General features: G+C 50.8%; 6 protein-coding genes across 6 annotated transcripts; 1 reads left to right on the top strand and 5 right to left on the bottom strand.

The window, feature by feature from the left end:
- Positions 1 to 2,540: 2,540 nt before the first annotated feature.
- VC83_01618 (uncharacterized protein) lies at positions 2,541 to 3,997 on the bottom strand (the record flags this gene model as incomplete). The annotated part of the gene is made up of 4 exons (XM_024465293.1): positions 2,541 to 3,117; positions 3,270 to 3,276; positions 3,344 to 3,746; positions 3,806 to 3,997. The coding sequence occupies 4 exons, from the start codon at positions 3,995 to 3,997 to the stop codon at positions 2,541 to 2,543; spliced, it is 1,179 nt and encodes a 392-aa protein (XP_024327364.1).
- A 1,580-nt stretch (positions 3,998 to 5,577) lies between these two features.
- Positions 5,578 to 6,072, bottom strand: VC83_01617 (uncharacterized protein; the record flags this gene model as incomplete). The annotated part of the gene is made up of 3 exons (XM_024465292.1): positions 5,578 to 5,791; positions 5,835 to 5,982; positions 6,033 to 6,072. The coding sequence occupies 3 exons, from the start codon at positions 6,070 to 6,072 to the stop codon at positions 5,578 to 5,580; spliced, it is 402 nt and encodes a 133-aa protein (XP_024327359.1).
- Positions 6,073 to 6,923: 851 nt separating this feature from the next.
- On the bottom strand, positions 6,924 to 8,396 carry VC83_01616 (uncharacterized protein; the record flags this gene model as incomplete). Its single annotated transcript, XM_024465291.1, has 2 exons — positions 6,924 to 8,096; positions 8,154 to 8,396. 2 exons carry the CDS (start codon positions 8,394 to 8,396, stop codon positions 6,924 to 6,926), a joined length of 1,416 nt encoding a protein of 471 aa, XP_024327360.1.
- Positions 8,397 to 9,057: 661 nt separating this feature from the next.
- Positions 9,058 to 9,397, top strand: VC83_01615 (uncharacterized protein; the record flags this gene model as incomplete). The annotated part of the gene is made up of 3 exons (XM_024465290.1): positions 9,058 to 9,112; positions 9,167 to 9,272; positions 9,328 to 9,397. The coding sequence occupies 3 exons, from the start codon at positions 9,058 to 9,060 to the stop codon at positions 9,395 to 9,397; spliced, it is 231 nt and encodes a 76-aa protein (XP_024327361.1).
- A 1,226-nt stretch (positions 9,398 to 10,623) lies between these two features.
- VC83_01614 (uncharacterized protein) lies at positions 10,624 to 12,676 on the bottom strand. Its single transcript, XM_024465289.1, has 2 exons — positions 11,237 to 12,676; positions 10,624 to 11,182 (listed from the first exon to the last, which is right to left on the bottom strand). Exons 1-2 carry the CDS (start codon positions 12,608 to 12,610, stop codon positions 10,850 to 10,852), a joined length of 1,707 nt encoding a protein of 568 aa, XP_024327362.1. The 5' UTR covers positions 12,611 to 12,676; the 3' UTR covers positions 10,624 to 10,849.
- Positions 12,677 to 14,236: 1,560 nt separating this feature from the next.
- VC83_09596 (uncharacterized protein) lies at positions 14,237 to 15,075 on the bottom strand. The gene has a single exon (XM_024473009.1). It carries the CDS (start codon positions 14,804 to 14,806, stop codon positions 14,351 to 14,353), a length of 456 nt encoding a protein of 151 aa, XP_024328777.1. The 5' UTR covers positions 14,807 to 15,075; the 3' UTR covers positions 14,237 to 14,350.
- Between the last annotated feature and the right edge of the window lie 174 nt (positions 15,076 to 15,249).

Raw genomic sequence — 15,249 nt, 5'->3', positions numbered from 1 at the left:
ATCCCAACGCTTATAAAATTGGCACGACGCTCAGAAATATTCTGCAGCTTCGCTCATATCAACCCAATAAGCAAAGACAGTCACCAATATGTGATTCCACCTTGAAACCTCCCTGACAATTGCGTCGGCGACGCTCTCAGTGCCTCTCCAACATTTGTGGGGGAAGAGCAACGCTGGCCAGAAACGCCTCGTCCCGACCAAATGTCAAGTAGGGAGCTATAGCTTCACGGAAGCCTGTTAAGTCAAAACCAGCTTATTCCAAGCCCCAAAACCAAGACCAATTGCTGTCTCCGCAATTGACTCCATCTCCGCAGTCGATGCTATCTCCCCAGTTAGCAGCATCACTCTCACCACTGCCAGAGATTCATGTTCAGCCCCAGCTACATGCATCTAATAACGGAGATTCTGAAGATCTCGTCGTACCAACCAGCTACCACCTTGAAGGAGGACAACCATCATGCAATGTCTCTGATTTCAGTGAAGCCAACATCATTCCTGGCGGGAGAACGCGACGGTCAGCCTATGCAACGCACAGTCAGCCCCCTACTAAGGCTATTACCAGCTTCCAACCATTCTACGCTGCGTTCTCAGCTGGAAGGGCGATGCCCAAGCTAAAGATTCATAGGGATAACCTTCCTACAACACCAAGGAATTGGAGGGAGATGCTGGCCCATCCACACGCTGAAGAATTCAGGGTCGCCGCGCAGAAAGAACATGATGACCTTCTTCGCAAGAGAGTCTTTGAGTACGTCGACTCAGGCTACTCAGAACAAAAACCACTACCGCTTATGTGGGTTTTCACATACAAATTCGATCCTGATGGCTTCTTGATCAAGCACAAGGCCAGACTCTGCACACGCGGAGATCTACAGGAAACCACGGATGAGACGTATGCAGCAACACTGGCTGCACAAACCTTTAGGTTTATTATGATGGCCATTGCTGCCTACTTTGACCTTGAAGTATGGCAATATGACGCTGTTAACGCCTTCGCCAACTCAACACTTGACCCACCTATCCTCTGCAGATGCCCAGACGGCTTCGAAAACTTTGGGTGTGCAGTTTGGCTGCTCATGGCATTGTACGGTCTTAAGGTCTCACCACTTCTTTGGTATAGGGAGTTCACAGCTACTCTGGCAGATCTGGGCCTTTCGCCCGGGAGTGAACTGTTTATTCACGAATGGCTGGCTCACTCTCCTTTTCTATGTGGACGATGTCATTCTCTTTTGTAGTACAGCTAACCTTCCTAAAATGAGTGTCTTTGAAGCTAAGCTTTTAAAGAGATATGAGTTCAGAAAGCTTGGAGAGATCGACCACTTTCTTGGTATTAGAGTGATTCGGGACAGAGCATCAAAAAAGGTCTGGCTTCTTCAGGATGCCTACATTTCTAAGATAGTAGCAAAATACAACGTCAAACCGCACCAGACGAAGCCCAAAACACCACTACCAACCACTCCACTCATGACTAACTCTCTACAAGCCTCGAAGAATGAGATATATGAGTATCAACAGAAGGTGGGCTCCATCAACTACTCTAGCGTCATAACGCGCGCAGATATTGCTAGGGCAGTCTCAAAGTTGTCCGAATTTCTACAGAACCCCTCAAGAGAACACCTCTTCGCTGTCGACCAGACTATTCTTTACTTAGACGCCACAAAATATTATGCTATTTTGTATAATGGCAGGGTCAAGGATTACAAGCGCCTGTTCTTGTGTGCAAGCGATGCTTCATTCGCCGATAACCTACTCACTAGGTTCAGCTCCCAAGGTTATATCTTTACCCTATTTGGCGGCATCATCCATTACAGGGCTACGAAACAGAAAACCGTGACTACTTCTAGCACGGAAGCTGAGCTTCTAGCTCTATAACTCACTGCTGGCGAACTCATGTGGTGGATGCGGTTCTTCAAGGCCATACACTTCGAACTCGACGAACCATTCACTATTCTCTGCGACAACCAGCAGACACTTCGACTCCTCAACCGGGAGACCCCAAAACTGGTGACCAAACTACGCCATGTCGACGTGCACCAGTCATGGTTGCGTCAAGAAGTTCAGAAGGGAACGTTCAAGACTGAATGGGTGCCGACTAGCCAAATGCCAGCTGATGGGTTCACCAAGGAGCTCCCACGCCAAAAGCATGAAGAATTCGTGCGACAGCTTGGACTGGTGGATCTACAGGATACTCACTTCGATGACGCTGGAAAACTACGGTCAAATTGCACATGATAGAGTCATTGCCTACAGATCCATACTTTCTCTCACAAATTGCTTCCAATACTGATGAATCTGGAAGGGCGTGTTGGACTCAAACAGCCAGGGCGTGGTTTCCCGATTAGGCGACACAACGCCGTCGCTCCTGCATCAGCTGCATCACTATATAGCTTCAGAAGAAGAACATCCTTACGATGCTCTTCAATCAATCAATCAATCCAATACGATTCAATGCATCGATGCCCCAACAGTGACCATCCTCGGTCAACACTTATTTATATTGCATCTATATATTGTCCATAAATGGCAGCTTTAAATAGAGTAATCTATACGGCACGTTTGCTAGCCGCAGCCGTAAATATATCCAACGGAAACGCATCCGCAATAACCTGATACCCCGCGACATTAGGGTGGAGATAGTCTCCGCCGTTGTATTCTGGGGCCAACTGCGAAGGAGTCGCCGGATCGCGAACGACCGCATCGAAATCAACAACGGCATCAAACAGCCCGCTTGATGTGAACCAACCATTAACCCTCTGCCGTGTTACCTCACGAGTAGGGTCAGAATACGACTGCCCTGGTCCCGAGAACGGCGTGATCGTAGCAAAGATGAGAATGCCAGCGGCGCGTGCACCATTGGCGATCTGCGTGAACGCAGATATGAGCTTGTCTCCAAGTCGAGTTCGGGTATTCTGGTTAGTCCCTGCCGTTCTAATGTCATTGACGCCCTCAAAGATCATGATGTATTTTACGCATTCTTTCTCAATAGCATCACGCTTATACCGGCTGATTAGGCTGGGACCGAGGCCCTGGAGGACGCGGTTGCCTCCTGCGGCCTGGTTGTCAACTCCTATTTCGGTGAGTTGGTTTGTCTGAATCCGTGCAAGGAGCAAGTCCGGCCAGCTGCTGGAAGTTAATTTTTAGTCGGGAAACATGACATGATGTTATTTGCCGATTATTCTTGTTTCGTCACTGCCACGGCCGTCGGTGATGCTGTCGCCGAGAATGATAAAACTGCTCGAAGCGGCTGGAACCCACGCCTCTACTCCACTCACGAAATACCTGCGCAACGAATTAGTTATCAGGCTAGTAATAAGTAAGGTGTATATTGGGGCTAGTCATTACCAACGAGCGACGCTCGATCCAGTTATGCTAGTTGCATTTACTTGGTTGCCTTCTTGCATCCAAGACATAGTCCGACTCCCAGGATGACCCGTAATGCTGTTTCTAGGCTGCCCAGCAGCAGGATAGAGGGTTAAGGTAAGCATCGACTCGGCCGCAACTGAAAAATCAATCGGGTCTGAGTATGCCACTTCGCCCTTCGGGATTGTTACCGACGTAGCTCCGTTACAAGTCAGACTGGCTATCGGTGACGCCTCGATGACAGTAGGAAGAGCGATGGCACCTTCGGTGATTGGGAGGTCGCTGCCGCCGAAAGTATTTGAGATTTGTAGTCTGATCCTATCAGCTCCAATGGAAACGTGGAGAGTCTGGTGAAGTGTTGCTTCGTTAAAAACGACACTCTGTGGTGTCTACTGTAATAGTTAGAATGCTTCTCGGCTGCCTGAGTTTTTTTTCTTTGGGTTCTTACGAATGGTAAAGGGGGTAAGTTGCCCGGTTCCACGAGCTGGGGCATCGATGTCCATGTATCCATCCACTTATTGCCTGTGTCCTGGCGACTTTCACCAATCTGACCTTTAGGTAGCACGCTACCTGCCACCGGCAGGAAGAACCATGCTGTGCCGAAGGCAACGGCAAGGACTAGAAAGTGGCTATTAAACATCTTAGTGGAGTTGCATTAGAAACTCTTTCTTGAAGCCGAAAACCCCCTCAAAGGCGTACATCTCTCCATTGTTATATAGTCTACCCCGTAGAATACCCCGCGACCCACGAGCGATCTTGGATTAATTGCATCGTGGCAAAATAAGCATTTCCGGTAGATCTATTGGCAGAATGAGTCCCAAAGGATAGATCGCCGTTTCGGAATCTAGGATAAAGGCACCCATTTGAGTATACTGCGAAGAAAGGCATACACATGAATTATAGCCTGAAATAATGTTTCATAGAAACTCATTGGTGCCGAACCTCGGGACTGGCAGAGTGGAAGCTGCAAAACCGGTTTCAACCTGGATGGAAAAGTCGAAGAATTGTATGATACGATTCGTATGTATGTAGTTTTCTATGATTCGCTGCTCCTAGTATACAGTAGATTATTACTCTTGTGACACCTCTAGATTGTACTTCAGGGTATTTAAAAGGAATTTTGACTCAACAATCCAAGGAACCATTCAAGAGCCAGCCGACCCATATCGATAACTCTCAAGTCCACAATCCTCGTGCCGCCCAAGGGTCCGATGAGGAACCATGATTAGCTGAGAACTAACATCGGAATCAAGCAGATCCGTATTCCTTCTTTGGTTCCATTTCTAGGTAACTAGTTTGTTGAAGTGGCCATATATGGCAATTATGACTCCGAGTAATTGAGCGCCTTTATTTTAATCACAGTTGCTGTATACTCTAGCTATTATACACGACTTTTGCATTGAATGGCACGAGCAGCAGCCAGGCTTCGACTCAGTCAAGATCAACCCCGTTTAAGATTTCGCTCAAACTTAGCTCAACTTTGCCATCGCTCCTGCTCTCTTCGCTTTCCGTCTCTGGCGGTGTTATTACCCCAGTTGGCAGCGGTTCTCCTCGACGACTCAAATTTCTTTTCAGCATACACATCTCGACGGCCATCCCTGGCCCAAAAGCGCATCCCCTACGTAATCTTTGACCTTTCCGTCTGGGGCACATATATCCATATCTTTATGCCGTAGACGATCCATGACGCTTATGATTGTTGCTGCGGAGCTGTTTCCGTGGTTAATGTAAATATCATATGAGGCGCCCATGTGCTCCGGCGTTATCCCCATAGCTTTCTCTACGCCAGAGAGGATTGTAGCACCGGGGTGCATGGCCCAGTCGAAGGATTCCGACGTGTTGTAGGTAGGAGGAAGACCACGTACTGATGACAGGAGGTCTCAGAATATTGGTTCTACACCTGCCTCGGCAATCTTAGGAACTCGAGGTGAGAGTACCACTTTCCACCCTATGATCCGTCAGTATGCGCAATACCCAGCCAGTTAAATTTCTACAAAATGCCTCACCTAATGGCTCATCGGTCAATATCGGGGATAATCTTATGATCCCAACCCAGCAGTTCATATACCGGCTCCTCGACACATCCAGCTCCAATCCCGTTGCTCAAAACCAACGCGCTGGCGCAGTCGCTGAACAGTGAGACGCCTATCCTCGTTTCTTGAAATTTGTCAATGCTATCCATCTCGCTCCGGACAAAAAAGGTACATATTTCAAGGGCCATTACAAGTATTCGTGCCGGTCTCCGCCGAAAATTAGAGCCCGTTGCAATATTCGCAGCCGTTCTAAGCGCCGCAAGCCCGCCCGCGCAGCCAACGCCATGTAATAAAACTTGGCTGGTGCCTTTCTCCTATTCACCAGTGGATTGTCGATGGTGCCTATCGAGGAGCGCGTGTCGATGCCGGTGTAGTCGTTAATCGTCATGACTTTTGACATACTAGGAAGTTAGTAGTGTCTGACAATGCCCAGGGGCGACGTACGCAGGAGAGTCCCGGTAATGACGCTTAGCAAGAGTCCTGAGATCTGGCGGGGTGAGCTGGAACGCCGGATATTCCACCCCAAGGCCAATTATTGCGAGGCCGAGGTCTTCAAACGTGCCAAACGTGCCTGAGCCATGGCCACTCTCCCCTGGTCGTGCATGTTTGCACCGGCCGCAATGCTGAACGGCCGGTGTTTACGAAAAGCGTCGGTCCCCGACAATGCAACGACATTCTCCATAGAGATTTCTCTTATGGCATCGGGTTATGTTAACTGACGTCGAAGTTATGAATCGTGGCTAATAAGAAGCTATTGTGTGCGGCTGAGGTATATGGTGGCGCAGACCATAACCCATGAAACCCGCGCGGCATGATGGCGGGTCGGGAACTAAAGACAGCTGAGGTGGAGAAATTCAGAACTAAGGAGAGGGGTTTGGGCAAGAGGCCTGGAAGGATTGGTGGGGTTGATTATCATGGCGACGATGGGTCGAGTTTTGCGAATAGAGCGAACACAATCATCGCATGTCTCACATTTTCGGGAAAATCCTCACGTTGGAGAGTACGCACATGGGCATCCTTGCATTTCTAAAGTTTCACGGACATAGCATACCGATATCATGAGAGCAATAGTTACAGTATTACAGTAGTTATTGTTGTGCTGCGATTTGAACGACTGCCGCGCCTATGGATTTATGTGCCGATACCAGGCCATGATCCGCTTCCTCCACGTCAATCCATCACAGGAACTCCGGCTCGCTACCTCCTCTCCCTCCGCCAAAGCCTTAGTTCGACAATACGCACTCCTCCTCCTTTGAACCAATCTTATAGCCTTGATCTTTCTCCTGCGGCCTATCGACGAGGTGAGCCACCGCGTCGCATGCGCTCTAGGGTTCTACCACCTAGGCCCAGCATTGCGTGCCATGTCCCGCCTTCTACGCAATGGGCCCGCTCTGGGATCCAGCTTGGGTGGGCCGGCTGTTCATCTAATAGTTCATGTGTTAATACCTGATCGTCCTCGCCACGGGAATAATCCAATGGCGGGCCGGGTATAGGAGGAGATGAAATGATAATAATATATTTTCCACAACTTCTCTAGAAGACGACCTTCTTGCCCTCGAACTTGGCTGCCTTTTTCTCCTCCTTGGCCTTCTTCGCCGCCTGCCAACTAGGATGCAGGACCCCCACATCATCCTTCTTCCCCAGTCCCCGTGGTTTCCTCGGCCCAAGCTCAGAAGCGTTCTCACCTGTAACCTGGGACCTGTTCCGAGTGAATCCAGCCCTACCTCTTCCTCTACCAGAGCCCTCAGAAGATACCGCGCCAAGTTTAGCATCCCAAACAACATCCTTCTCCTTTGGTGGCGGCGCATTTTTAACATGGTTCGCCCCCTTTCCAAACTTCTTCTCCCAAATAGCGCGACGCGCTTGCTGGCCCGGTCTGTTCTTTCTTGGAGCTGGCGCAACCTCGTCCTCTACGTCGGTAGCCTCCTCCTCAGATCCGGACCAATAGCCACCCATTAACGTGGGTAAGAATTGTGATCCAGGCTTTAACGGCTTCGGTGGCTCACGTTGCTTCTTTTTCTCCCGCGTAGGTGGAGAGTGAGATCGCTCTATGACATTATCGTCGTCATCTTCGTCCGAATCCTCTTCTTCGTCGGATTCAAGCCATTCCTCTGGTTCGCCTTCGTCATCCGATCCCGACACTGACACCGAAATCCCTCTTGACTTAATTGTTCTCTTTACTGGCTTTGCCGGCCTCTTCAGCTCTTCCGCGCTATCGGAAGAGCTGTCATCGTCTGACGACCCGCCCAATCGCCCTTCGTATTTCGAGAAGTCGATGGATTCTCCATCAGACTCAGATCCGGAATCAAACCCTTCCCAAGTCGGCTCTACCTCCTTTTTCTCCTTCTTATCAGCCACCAACTTCTCTGTATTCCTTCTCGTAGCCGCATCCTTATCGTCTCTCTTCATCTTCTTTGCCGGCGGTTCCTTGGCCTCTTCCCCTTTTAACTTCGGCTTATTCGCTGGGTTCGGTATTCCCGTAACTGCATAGATGCTCGTCATAATATGGGTCATGTTCTCCTTCACCGGCTTCGTATTATATAGCCTCGCCGTCACATTATCCATAGCAAGTATATCCTCCTCCGATCCAGTTTTTCGCACTGGTGGCTTCACATAATCCGGCAGTAATCCCGACTCCGCGATCGTTTTCGACTTCAACAGCGTCTTATGCACATGCGCATCTGCCAGCGCCTGCATCTCGAGATCCTGTCCCTCCAGTCAGCAACAATTTTTCCTGGTATCAAACGGGTACGAAAGCCCTACCTTCAACACTTTAAGCTCCCTTTCCAACCTAACTACCTGCCCAGCAGCATCCTCCGCCTTCGCATTCGTAATCCGCTTCACCAATTTCTGCCACTCAAACCCCTTCGCCGTCTTCAGCGCCCGATTAAGCATCTTCTTCCCATGCACCAGCTTCTCCTCCACCTCTCCTCTACGCTGTCCCATCCCTTCAGCGCCCCCGCCTCCAGGGCCCCTAGCGTTGCCTTCGCGCTTCCGTTTCAGCATGGCGAATGGCGAGCGGTTCGAACCTGACAAGGAATTAATATGTGGGTGGGATTGGGCGGACGAAGAGCTGTCACGAATATTTCGGCGTTGTGAAATTATTATCGGGGTTTTTGGTGTTGCTGGGAAGGCTTATCTTAGCGGCTCGTACCGCCTGCTGGATTGGGTGCGGCAGTATCCAACATCTGTGGCGGGCGGTCCAGGAACTGAACGGCAGGGTCGCTTTGGATGGAGGGATATTATTCGCAATGGCTTGAATATTGTAGTCGTGGCTGGATGTTATTCGATTCGTGCCTTTCGTTAGTTCATATTTGATGTAAAGTACACTGCTAATTAAAGCACAGCCGGCCCACATACTCTATATTATCAGTAGTGACGCCATGGATTTTGTTCATATGCGGCCTTGGTACGCTACCAGTCTTTGGGACATTTGAATACTCCTCTTTTAGAGCGTAACTTGATCTTGGAGAAATGGACAAATGACAGGAGCCCTGTGCCTGTCATGGCATCATATAGAGCCATCATTGACACTACTCAAAAACTCTGTTTTAATGGGTTAAAAAGGCGTCGTTCCCACCAGGTAGATCTTCTGTTATATCGACCTCTTACAATCCCCAACTACACCCTTTCCATTTAACGACTTCCAAACTCCCAGTCAAACAAAATGGGAAATCCAAAGTACGAGAACGGACAGGTGGTATTCTATAGGCCAATGGCCGGTATGGACCCCTAGAGCCACACAGCACAGTCAAACCACTTAACTCCCCACCAAGGCGGCAACGCCGAAGCCACAGAGAGCACCGGAATCATCACCGATATCCTCATGGAGCCTGGCCTGCAGGCCAACATGAGCGTTAATGCCAGCGCGGCCCAGCCGCGGTATGAGGTAACTCGTCTTTGGCCCCGCATCCACATACAACGAACTGACACGTAGAAAGATTCAAAACTACAACACCGGCCATACCATTAGCGTGTTTGAGGAAAATATCCTAGGGAAGGCTTAAAGGTTGTGGATTGTATGTGGTCACTTTGGGTTAGATAGTGCGAGGATCCCATAGCGACGTCAATATATCATTTTGAAGATATAGCTTGCTATGATAGCTTTGAGATGGTGAATATGCGTGCTTATCGTCTAGGCTATGTTCTTCAGCCTATAGAAGAGGGGGTGTTACTCGTTACCATGACGCAATAGAATGGAAAGAGCGGAGGACAGAAGAGCAGTGGGAAAGAGTGAAGGAGGGAACAAAGGGCACGGGACGGAAAGAATGCAGAGGGAGATAAACGAACGGGTGGCGGCCGGAAAGAGCAGAGGGAAGGAACGAATGATGAAAATAGGAAAAAGGGGGAAAGAGTGAAGGAAGGAAGGAACAAAGGGCAATAAGAGGGAAAGAATGTAGAGGGGAAGGAACGAACGAGAGGAGACCAGAAAGAGCGGGGGTCAAAAAGGGCGGAAGGAAGGAAGGAACGATCGCAAGGGATAAAGGGGGAAGGAGCGAAGTCTGGAAGGAGCGAAGCAGCAAAGATTCGGAGGAAAAAAGGATGAAAGGAGCGAAAGAGAGGAGGAGAGGAAGGAACTAAGGAAGGAAATAAAAGGAGAGAAGACAAGAGCGATGCTCGTGTCGTCTACGCTGCCAGCCACTTTGCAATGAGATTTTCTATACGCCCCTCTGCAGGAAGACGAGGGATGATAACAGCCAGCTCGCCGTCGCCGAATAGATTCTTATGCAGGTCCCTCGCCGCCACTGCCGAATAGACTCGCATCCGGACCCCCTCGCCGCCGCTGCCAAATAGATTCTGATGCGGGTCCCTCGACGCCGCCAGCGAATAGATTCTCATCCGGCCCCCCCTCCCTCCCACGTGACCAGTCCATATCCATCCAGCGCGGTGATGCCCAAATAAGTAGATAGGGACGCGTCCCACACACCCCTCCTTACAAGTCGATGACTTTGCCAACATTTTCAAACTGAACATAAACAAAAACTTACCAAGATGCGAAGTTCGAACACTTCAAAGCGGTCCTTCACTGGGCTTCGATCTCGGGCACTTCTATCAAGGTGTCGTGGACTTTACCCCTCTCGCCGCGGTAACGATCTATCACAATATGGCCGGTGACGAAGCCAAGGTAGGGGTGGATCACGTACCATCACCATTATCATCACCATCACCATTATCATCACCATCACCATCACCATCACCATCACCGTCACCAACACCATTCACTCACAGTCACAGTCACAGTCACACACACACACACAAACAAAACCAAAAGAATTTCAAGAAGGAGGATCCATTAACTCTCTCCATCTCCATTAACTAAAACGCTAGTAAAACCCCTTTACACATCCATATCATACTTCCTACCCCGAGGGGGTGACACCCATCATCGATCGTGCCCAAAGAGATCGGGACAGCAGAAACCTCGACGGGGCCTAACACAACCCTCCCGCAACGCACGCTCAAACATCCTCCTTAGCAGAGGTGACGACCTCCACCTTCTCGGTGCGAGGAGCGGTCGCCGGGCGATCGCCGATGACGATGCCCTTGTCGGCGAGGTGCATCTCGGCGGCGAAGGTGGAGTGGGGGACCCACTTGTTGGAGGTGCGCGGGGTGGTCTCCTCGAGCATCCTGTCGACCTGCTCGAGGGAGAGGCCCTTGGTCTCGGGGACGAGGAAGTAGGCGAAGGCGAGGGAGATGCAGCAGAGGGCGCCCCACATGAAGAAGACCTTGGCGCCGAGGTTGGCCTGGCCCTTCTCGGTACCGACCAGGTATGGGGTAATGACACCAATGATCTGGGAGTTTGTTAGTATTTTGTTTTCTTGCTGTTTGTGGGATTTTAGACTTACGCAGTTCCAGAACCAGTTGGAGGCGGTGGAGAGACCGACACCACGCGAGCGGATTGGCAGAGGGAAGATCTCGCCGATGACGACCCAGGCGCTAGGGCCCCAGGTGGTGGCGAAGAAGGAGATGTTGATGCAGATGAAGGCGATCATGGCCTTGACGGCAGCCTGGTTGTTCCTGTCTGGGGAACCAGCGGTGACACCGATGATACCGACGATGAACTGGGCGATGACCATCCCAGTGGCGCCGATGATGAGAATACGGCGACGACCGAAGCGCTCGACGATCCAGAAGGCGAGAGGGGTGCTCAGGACGTTGACGAGGGTGGTCACGAGGGAGATGAGGAAGGGGTTGCTGATCGTGCCGAGGGAGGTGAAGAAGACGGTTCCGAAGTAGAAGATGAAGTTGATACCGGTGAGCTGCTGCATCATCTGGAGGACTATGCCGAGGATCGTGCGGCGGACGTTGGAGGAGCCCTTGGTGATAGAGCCGTGGAAGCAGTTGGCCCAGCCTTGGAGGTAGGTGGTCTGGGGGATGACTTGCATCTCGTACTCGTGGTTGGCGATGATCTCGGCGAGCTCGTCCTGGATGTAGTCGGAGTCAACTGGCTGGCCACGGACGGAGGCGAGGGCCTTGGCGGCCTGCTCGAGCTTGCCCTTCTTGACGAAGAAACGGGGGGACTCGGGCAGGAAGAAGAGACCAGTCGCGAGGATGATGGCCCACAGGAACTGCACGGCGATGGGGATACGGTAGGATCCGGTATCATCGCGTTTCTGGGTGGCGTAGACGACGCAGTTGGCAAGGAGAATACCAATGGTGATGCAGAACTGGTAACCGGACACGAGAGCACCGCGGACCTTCTTGGGCGCGATCTCGGACATGTACAGAATGATGATGGCGGAGATGAAGCCGACACCGAGGCCAGCAATCAGACGGCCAACGACCATGACGGCAAGGGTGGTGGAGGCAGTTTGCAGGATGGCACCAACGGAGAAGATACCACATCCGAGGATAATGGTTGGGCGACGACCGATGAAGTCGGCAATGTCACCAGCAGCGATGGCACCGAAGAAGGTACCGCAGGACAGAATGGAGGTCATGAGCGATTGATCATGGGCAGAGATGTGGAAGGACTTGTTGTAGGTGAGGTAGGCGTCCGAGGTGGTGTCGGTGCCAAAGATGGTGGCGGGGTACTTCAAGCCAGTGTGCTGGCGGATGAAGTAAGGCATGGCAAGCACGCCTCCCATCCATCCAGTATCGTATCCGAAGAAAATACCACCAAAGGCAGCGAAAGCGCACATGAGATAGGCCTTGACAGTCACGGGGGCCTCGATACGCTCGGTATCGGTCGTGCCATGAATAACTCCATCGCCGGGCATTGCTGCTGTTGTTTGGGGGTTGACAGTCGTGACAGGTTCTTGATAGAGACAAAGGGGGGGAGGGGGGGAGAGGGGGAGGGGGGAAGAGAGGGGAAGGAGGGGGATAAGAGAGGGGAAGGAGGGGGGTAAGAGAGGGGAAGGAGGAGGGTTTGGTGAGGTCGAGCTTGTTGATTGATGATTGATGATTGATGATTGATGATTGATGATTGTTGATTGTTGATTGTTGATGAACGAAGCTGAAGAAGAAGATCAGTAGTGTTGTGGTGCAGGGTGGTTGTTGTTGTTATATAAGTTTCAGGGTTAGGAAGGGTTCAGGAACGAGGAGCGCGTTCACGTTGTGCTTGGGTCAGGGGGGTCGAAAGGTACCTAGCTAGCGTACCCCAGCACCAGCCACATGTTACGTTTTCGTTAGCGGCAAGGATGTGAGCTATACTGGATGGAGAGGAGTACTAAGGTGAGAGAGGGAAAGCAGAGGGAAAGCAGAGGGAAGCGGAGGGAAAGCAGAGGGAAATCAGAGGGAAGCGGAGAGAGCTACTGTACTGGGTCGATGCACTTGGTGGCACTTGGTGGCACTTGGTGGCACCAAGTGCCACCAAGTGCCACCAAGCGGCAGGTAGATGAAGCTTGGAATCGGCCCTTTCCACACGTTTGACGACAAGGGGGTGTGGATGTGTGTGCTGCCAAAGTTGGGTATATGGATACCTACAGTAGCACAGCTAGCACGGGGTACACCCTAGCACCCCTAGCACGGGGTACACCCTAGCAACCCTAACCAACCTATCCCTACATGCATTTGGGTGTAAAGAGTTTTTCATTGATGCTAACCACTAAACCTAATATAATACAGAGATCTTACTAATATCCTTGCACCGATGTCGGGGGAGCCGGTGATCCTGGTGCCAAGCCCCGAGTGCTGTTTTCAACACCTACATCCCTAGTCCTAGCCATCCCTAGTCCCTACATCCCTTCATCCCTTCTCCCTACATCCCTTCCCTTCATCCCTACCCACCCCTACTCCTACTGGTCCCCGAGTAAGGCCTAGCGCTGTCGCGTGCAGCGAGTAGAGCCGAGGACGACGCTAGGGGTGTGGGCTAGGCTGGTTTGGGGGGACGGGTCGGGATAAGGCGGTACTTGGGGGGAGGGGCGTTTGTGTGTGGTGGGGATGGGGATATGGGGATGGTGGGGATGGGGATGGTGGGGATGGGGATGGTGGGGATGGGGATGGGGATATGGGGATGGGGATATGGGGATGGTGATGGTGATGGGGGGATGGTAATGGTCTTTTCGTCTTTTCGTCTTTTCGTCTTTTTCTATGGGAACCAGTACTGTGGTAGTGGTAACAGCTAGGCCCGCTTGACAACTGACAAGCAAACGGGAGACTACCCACGAACAACGAACAGCGCCACGGAGAGTTGCAGTGACGGCTATGTCGCTCGTCCCGACGACCGACTGCCTTTGGTTTAGCATGTGCAGCGCATCCGTGCCGGCCTAGGCTAGGTTAGGGGTCCTGTATCTACCTAGCTTGGCTGACCACGCGATGAGATAGGTTCGATACGGAGGTGTTGTTCATAAGTTTTGTGAGTGGGTCGGGCTAGGGCCCCCTGCGTAGGCTGGTTTGGCAATTCTGGCCAAAGTACCGATTCTCACGCGTCACGAACACTTGAGTGTGAGAGCAATCAATTCTGTAGAATAATGAGTAGAGTAGATACCTAAACCCCTATATAAAACTATACTATAAGCCTAGTACTCTGTGTGCATACCATTTGCAGCAATTACTGCTGCCATACGTGTAGGCATACTATTAAGGAGAGCATTAAGCTCAGCTTCTCCAACTTGCTCCCATGCTTCCTTAACAGCTACACGGAGCTGGTCGTAGGACATATGTTCTGGATGATTATCTTGTAGATAATTCTTCATAATATGCCACACCCGTTCAATTGGGTTGAGATCTGGTGAATACGGGGGCCATTCTATAGGGCAAATACCACGGGATCTCAACTCTTCATATGTTGCAGCTGCTCTATGACCTGGAGCTCCATCTTGCATCAATGTAAGGCCTGGGTATAGGCGTAGCCAGCCGTGGATTAGAGGGACAGTATAAGCCATATAGGACTCAGCTCCTATTTTCCCATATTCCTTCTCCCAAAATAGTATAGGACCCTTTCCAAGACCACCTGAGAAGCAGCCCCAGAACATCCAACCTCTAGGGATTGTTAGTAAATCCTATAGTAAATAGGAGTCTCTTACCTTCTCCGTTGTACTCTATCTACAACACATGTATCATCCCACATTTCCCCTGCTTTTCGAGTAACCCATGTACGAGTATGGCGGCCTCCCGTTACCCACGTCTCGTCAGTCCAAAGTATCCTATTCCAATCATCCCGTACCCAATCCTTATGTTCAATAGCCCATGAAAGTCGCTTTTGTCGATTTGTCTCTGAGATAATAGGCTTCCGCATAGCAATCCCTTAATAATTATTAGTCTATATAGTAGTAAAGTAGAGAGGGATACTTACGTCGATTATAGCCTCTCACAGACAGAGCGCGGGTTAGGACAAGCCGTGAGCATGGAATATTAAGAATGCGTATTATATTTGTATATGGCATACGCCTATTCGTGCGAGATGAGGCTATAAACT

The sequence above is a fragment of the Pseudogymnoascus destructans genome (genome assembly GCF_001641265.1).
Source record: "Pseudogymnoascus destructans isolate 20631-21 unplaced genomic scaffold scaffold_3, whole genome shotgun sequence".
Classification (NCBI taxonomy): domain Eukaryota; kingdom Fungi; phylum Ascomycota; class Leotiomycetes; order Thelebolales; family Thelebolaceae; genus Pseudogymnoascus; species Pseudogymnoascus destructans.
Note: the sequence above shows the minus strand (reverse complement) of the source record. Positions and strands in the feature narration are given on the sequence as shown.